This window comes from Mizuhopecten yessoensis, unplaced genomic scaffold (assembly GCF_002113885.1).
Source record: "Mizuhopecten yessoensis strain PY_sf001 unplaced genomic scaffold, ASM211388v2 scaffold7635, whole genome shotgun sequence".
Lineage (NCBI taxonomy): Eukaryota > Metazoa > Mollusca > Bivalvia > Pectinida > Pectinidae > Mizuhopecten > Mizuhopecten yessoensis.
In genome coordinates, this window is record NW_018407146.1 from 79167 (window position 1) to 86309 (window position 7143).

General features: G+C 37.1%; 1 protein-coding gene across 1 annotated transcript; it reads right to left on the reverse strand.

The window, feature by feature from the left end:
• Positions 1-1620: 1620 nt before the first annotated feature.
• LOC110454019 (pancreas transcription factor 1 subunit alpha-like) lies at positions 1621-3435 on the reverse strand. The gene has a single exon (XM_021503326.1). It carries the CDS (start codon positions 3072-3074, stop codon positions 2370-2372), a length of 705 nt encoding a protein of 234 aa, XP_021359001.1. The 5' UTR covers positions 3075-3435; the 3' UTR covers positions 1621-2369.
• Positions 3436-7143: the final 3708 nt, after the last annotated feature.

Genomic DNA, 7143 nt, shown 5'->3' on the forward strand with positions numbered 1-7143 from the left:
TTGTTTAGAAAAGTTGTGGAATTAAAATAAATTATTTGCCATTCCATAACAGTGATTTAAACAAAGTTTGAACTTTTCCCTGCTGAAGATGAATCAAATACATTCAAAAGTGTTAACTCCCTATAAATTATAGTAAAATGCCCCTTCCCCAAAACAGAATGGATGACTCGTGGGTAGCAAAATTTACATAAAACTTCTAATGACCTCTCCATCTATGAAGAGTATTTGATTCTAGTACATCAAGAAACCGTTCCCGTGCTCAAAGTTGAAAGCTCACGTTTTCTGTCTTGTATCATGAAAAATTTTGTCCTCAAGATTTGAGCATGTTCTCAAAGATTCTAAGGCCTAGAGTTTTTGTTGATCGGCAAAACCCCTTTGAAACTATGGCGGAGGAAACTCTTTGCCAATTTTCCCCTTTTTGCCTTGCACCTCCAGCCCCAGGTGGGCATCATAAAATTACTTTCTATAATCTTATTATCATCATGATTATCCCACTAAAATCTGAATTGTTTCTTGTTTCCTGCCAAAAATTGTCAAATTATGCCGATTTTTTTAAATTTCCTATATGAACCTAAGTAAAATCCCCCTTTCCCACAAGAGAGCGTGGATGACCTTGGGGTAATAAAATAGGTCACCTTACAACCTATACATCGATGAAGAGTAATTGACTCTAGTACATCTGAGTGAAGAATTTTGAACTTGAAGCCGATTATCCCCCTTTGGGACCCGCCCCTCCGGCCCAAGGGGTGGGTCAGGATCTTACTTTATCATACCACCTAATTGCTATATCATCATAATTATTCCAACCTAGTTTGAATGATTCCCTGCTTAAAATGACAAAATATACCAAAACTGAACAACAACAGTCACAGTACATCAAATCTTTCTGGTTTAGCCCTTCATCTGGGATTGAATGATTCTCATCCTTATGTCACAAAATACATAAACAATGCTATTTTCCTATATAAACAATAGTAGACTTTACTCCCTCCCCTACGGAAAACAGATGACCCGAGGATAATGAAATTCATAATAGAGATAAAGGCTCCAAAGACCTTTGGGTCGTTAAAGAGTATTGGATTCTAGTTCATCCGAGTCTTGAGAAGAAGATTTAAATATTGGTAAATGTTCCCATTTGGGCCCCCGGGCCGGGAATGGAGTCCCAATTTCACAATGTGTACTCTTTTCTACCACAAAAGATTCCTACCAAGTTTGAAAGAAATCCATGGAAGATAGTTCATGGGCGTTGCACGACGACGGACGAAAAGCGATCGCAGTACGTCACTTGAACCTTTGGCTCCGGTGACATAAAACGTTTTAATGTGAACGCCTCAGCACCAATCTCGTCATGGCAGTAACGCATTCTATAACTCTCGCTCAAGGTATAATGTTTAAATATTTATTTTTCTTTGTCCTATTAGATGACGTAATTTCAAATAGTCAGTATAGCAGCTGTGTCGTCACGGCACAGCACAATCAAAGTTTAAAGGTCAAGCATACCCCTACCACCTGGCAGAGTATAGAGGAATTTGTGTACTGGCATACCATTCGGAACATACAAATTACAACGATAAACATTTGGTAATAGTTTTTATTAAAAAATAATAATATCCATAACAAGATAATATGTTTTCTGTTTTGTCACAAAAAGACAAAAAAAACACACTTATTATATACAATAAAATACGTTAAATTAGACATCAAAGTCAACATTTGACAAGATTAATTATGTCATTTTGCATAAAGATAAAGCGCACTTTTGGTGAAAAAGCCATTGAACACATAAAATGTACATAAAAATAATGACTTCAGGAATTCATAAAAATGCTTAAATTCAAATTGCACTCCAGTTGAACACTTAGTGGATTTGTATATAAAAATGTATAGGATTTAAGATGATGTCCATTAAAACGGACGACCATTCCAACATAACACGTGTTCACCTTTACGATGAACTTGCACTTCCTGCATTAGTAAAGAAAATCTAATTATGTTTTGACGGAAAAAATAATCAACTATTGTAGGATTTCAGGAAAAATGAAAATTATTGTTATAAAAATAGTGGATTTTCGATAAATTTTGCACCAATTTATAACAGAATTCTGTTATTATTTTACAACACTTATTCCAACTGTACGTAGGACTGACTTGTAATAGAATGACCACATGCAATGAGTAACATCAATGGTAGTATGGCATCTTTAAATTACGTTGAGAGAAAAAAACTGGTAGCTTATGGACAATAATGATCAAATACCTCTTGAAATACACTGTCACTGTAGCGGTCGTAAACATATTGACTAGTCTTTCGGTATATACGAACGTCACGTCCTTAAAATCGTCACTGGGTCACCTTTAACAGTTTATAGCTACGTCGACAGATTTTCCTCATCCTCTCGAAGTTGTCCAAAAATATCACTGTCAGACTTAAAGGCCTGGAGTTTCACGTCCTTTGGGTCCTCGCCCTCTGAGATGTCGTGCATGAACCCTATATACGTCATGGCAAGGCGAAGGGTTTCGATTCGTGATAATCGTTTCTCGTAGTTAAAAGCCGGCAGACGCTTTCGGAGACTGTCGAAAGCCTCGTTGAGGTGGAACATGCGCCGTCTTTCCCGGATGTTTGCAGCTCTACGCTGTGGAACACTTTGCACTCGTTTCCGCTTTGACTTGCCAGATTTTGTCGTGTGGGAACTTGTATCGTTTGTTCCGGTTCCGGTTACTATTGGAGCAGGCCCGGGGTTCATCAGTCCAGTATTGTACTCGTAGCTGGGTACTCGCTCCATCGTGGTGTAAGAAAAATTTGATGGTAGTCCGGTGTGCATGTCCCCCTGCCAGAATGACCCTGGGGCCACGATGTCCGTCTGGGGAATCTGAGGGTAGGGCACATATTGGTGGAGCTCTGGCTGTGGGACGTGGCCCCAGTCCGTGTACTCCGGGTACATGCCGCTCGAGATGATCGAACCTGGAGACGACGACGTCGACGACGATGACGTCATGCCATAAGGGGAGATATTGGCTGTGTCGTAGGGCTGCAATTCGCAATGGTCCTGGTGTTGAGATTGTACCTCCATCATTATTCAGCCCGCTCCGACAAAGTTCTATAACACTTTCTTAAAATGATGTCCCTCTACTCCGTATTGATGTTTCAATTCATCGTTAAAACCAGCAATCCGACTTTGATTGAAAAAGAAGTCAGTTCAGCGTCAGCAACAGGTTTTCTGGTTAATTATTTTTAGAGAAGTGAAACTTCAAGCCGCTGGTTTAACGGTAGGAACTTGTACCTGCGAATTGTCGAAATTACAGGTAAACTTCTGAGTCCACACAGGTGTGTGTAGAATTAAAGCCGTTACGTGCAAAGCTCGAGACACTCACGAGACATTCGCGAGGCACCTCTATATATTTATGTGTCGTCTGCTCCGTCGTTCTGCCCTATAATTTGTGGCACACTTTGGAGCTTGTCTTACTTATATACCCCGTTACCTGCAAAACTTTTGCAGTTGATGAAGTTTTTACAGGTAGTGATGTGGTGACATGTTCGCGTGCTCTCATTGGCTGACATTCGGAATAAAGATGTATAATGTCGGCGGAGCGTGCTTGGGGCGGGGCTAGCGAGTGGCACGTGACAGTCGTGGGCCATTTGACGACAAGGCGTATATCTCTATTCAGTACGGGAAAGGCAACTGATCACTTGACAAATACCTAACGTAAAGGTGAGGGGCCATTAAGGGGAACTTTAATCAATACAGCCTTAAACTCACGAGAGAAAAGGAAGGAAGTATCGCGTCAAAGTTATACATATACTTTGTTGAAGGTTTTTTTAATATTGTCATTTTTTTAGTTTAAAATGTCAAAATAAAATTAAAATTAAAATATTGATTTTTCAATGAAAATGGGCACGTAATTTTTGACAGTGATAAATAACTTTGGTAATGAGCAAGCCTCATCAGTCGTGTAAAGGGAGTATGTGGACAAGTTCCTTTGATCAGCTAGCCGTGGATGTACCCCTATCTCTAGCCATCTCCATAGCCCTGACCTAAAGTCATAGATGCATTTAAAATCAAATTAGTCGCCTCCTTGGGCTTGATTTTTACGAGCTAAATTTTATTTTGATAATTATTTTGAAAATCAACATTTGACAAAAACTTTCCAAAGTAGAAAAGAATTCAATCACTCCTGTTGATTTTCCACAAATTTAGCAAGAAGCCGCAACACATGTTACTTTAAAAATTAAAATTGAATTTTGATTGATATGAAATACCAGAATCGTGTGTAGAATACTGACATTATAACATACGTGTTCACCTTTGTCGGAGGCGTAAATCGAGTGCTGCGTTCATTGGTACATAACTAAAATACTATGTTCATAGGCACGGGCATCAAATGATTCATCTATAGGTGCATATACATACTCAAATGTTGACGGTTCACTGGTACATAAATCAAATGCTGCTTTTATAGGTACGTACATCAAATGATTCATCTATAGGTGCATGTAGATTACCAAAAATAAAATAAGTATAAATATCAAATGCTTCATTTATTGGTTCTCGTAAATACATCAAATACTGCGTTCATGTGTACATAAATCAAATGCTGTGTTCATAGGTACCTACGTCAAATGTTTAATTTTTAGGTACAAATGCTGCGGTCATAGGTACCTACGTCAAATGTTTAATTTTAGGTATATGTAAATACATTAAATGCTGCGTTCGTAGGTACATAAATAAAATTATATGTACATATATGCAGGAAGAATTTAATCTTGCATAAATATGGATTTTTTTATTAGAGAGAATTCGTTTTAACGACAATGTGTATTATGCATTCAACTCAGCATGTATTGTTACAGATAAACATTTGACCTACACATAATTTATCATCAGGTATACAAAGGTGTATGCAACTCGTCTCATTTTTGTTAATACAGCCTGATATATCTGTGTATACAGGCAGAATGATAAACATGGTATAGCATGCATGTACCACGGATTGGTTCGTCTATATATTCTATATGTAAATAGGATTTCGGTCAGTAAGGATTGACTTAGATACGGGTTAGGCGTTAAATTGTTTTACAACAAGCCATTTTCGGCTCACCTCCTTCTGATCATGTCTTACGGTAATAACCATTGTGAAAGGTTTGTTATGTTAATATCGCTTAAACTGCACAGTCGTTAACTATGGTGTGTCAATGTCGTAATGAACAAAACGGTAATTGTCCGCGTGTGTTTAACAGCACGTAATTAACTAAGTTGCGTTTATTTCTTGTTAGACAGCACGGTGGCTACCTATTAATTCGTCACGTTAAACAGCATGATGTGGGATATGAGTCCATATGATGTGCCTCAATTCAAAAAATACAATGCATTTGTCTTTTCCCTCTCTGATATAGTGTCCATGTCATATGCGGTTACAGTGCTGAAAACTAATATAAAAAAAACTAATTCATACAGTTTACATCTAATTCAGTCATCTACTGTACAAACATATACCAGTAAAATACGAAGTTTCTAATTCTTAACATGTACTGGACCATTTGTATATTTTGGCGCAGCATTACGAAACGATGATAAGGTAAGTGATGTATCGCCCGGTTCCCCCTTGTGGGCCCCACAGGTAAGATATCAATGGAATAGTTGGACTCGTGCCACGCTCCGTTTGACAACAGCAGCCATTGTTGTAGACTGGCGTAAGCTACTACGGGAACGAAGTGGTCGGTAATGGCAGGAGTAGGGTGTCACTCCAGAACACGACACGGTCCATAGTATTTACCTAGTATCACAGTCTTACAGTCGGGTACTTCACGACAGACTCGCGTCAAATAATACACGGAAGCGCGGCACGTTTCTGCTGGTGTGCTTATTAAAGGTCCGGACGCATGCCTGTACACCTTATACGATCCCGTTTCCGGATGGCAGGCTAATTCAGTGGCTTTGTTATCTGTGAACTAATTATTTTTAAAAAAGATGTCAAAAAAGTAATGACGCGAGTAAATGTGAGTTTATTGTAAAGTGAATATTTAATTGTCGGTTAGAATGTCTCCATGAAAAATCTGTACACTTGTCAACACTGGTCATAATCAGCTAAATTCTCTGTAAAGCGATTCCTCAAATTACTCCCAAGGAGTAAAACGACTAGACATTGTTTGATATATATAGCTGTGACCGTACAGATAAAATCTGCCAAGACGAGCGATGTCACAAACTTTTTAATAATTGAGGTACATTCATAAAGATGAGTCGACAGTATCCCGCTATAAATGCCCATTGTAATCAGAATTATAAGTTCTCAATCAACTTTTCCATTAATTTTGAAGCATTGTTGTTTGATTTTCGTTATGGATGTTTATGCTCTTTATCAATATTTTTTTCATGACAATAATTTGAAGTATATAATTTGTCCGTCACTTGACGAACGGTACTGAATATTTTTGTCGGTAAAGAATATAACGGTATGGTTAAGTTGCAACTAGCGTAACTGTATAGTTTTCCTGAATATATCTTAAGGGTTTTATCAGCAACGAACATTGATGTACAGTTTTCTCATCATCTTACCTTGTTGTATACATTGGTCATTATCTCGCATAGTTGTATAGTTTTGTCATTATCTAACATTGTTATATAGTTTTGTCATATCTAACCCTGTTATATAGTTTTGTCATATCTAACATTGTCATATAGTTTTGTCATATCTAACCCTGTTATGTAGTTTTGTCATATCTAACATTGTCATATAGTTTTGTCATATCTGACATTGTTATATAGTTTTGTCATATCTAACCCTGTTATGTAGTTTTGTCATATCTAACATTGTCATATAGTTTGTCATATCTAATAATGTTATATAGCTTTGTCATATCTAACATTGTTATATAGTTTTGTCATATCTAACATTGTCATTTAGTTTGTCATATCTAATATTGTTATATAGCTTTGTCATATATAACATTGTTATATAGTTTTGTCATATCTAACCCTGTTATATAGTTTTGTCATATCTAACATTGTCATATTGTTTTGTCATATCTAACATTGTTGTATAGTTTTGTCATATCTGACATTGTTATATAGTTTTGTCATATCTAACATTGTTGTATAGTTTTGTCATATCTAACATTGTTATATAGTTTTGTCATATCTAACA

Bases quoted from the DNA above. Each gene is read 5' to 3' on its own strand.
- LOC110454019 (XM_021503326.1), bottom strand. From the start codon at position 3,074: ATGATGGAGGTACAATCTCAACACCAGGACCATTGCGAATTGCAGCCC.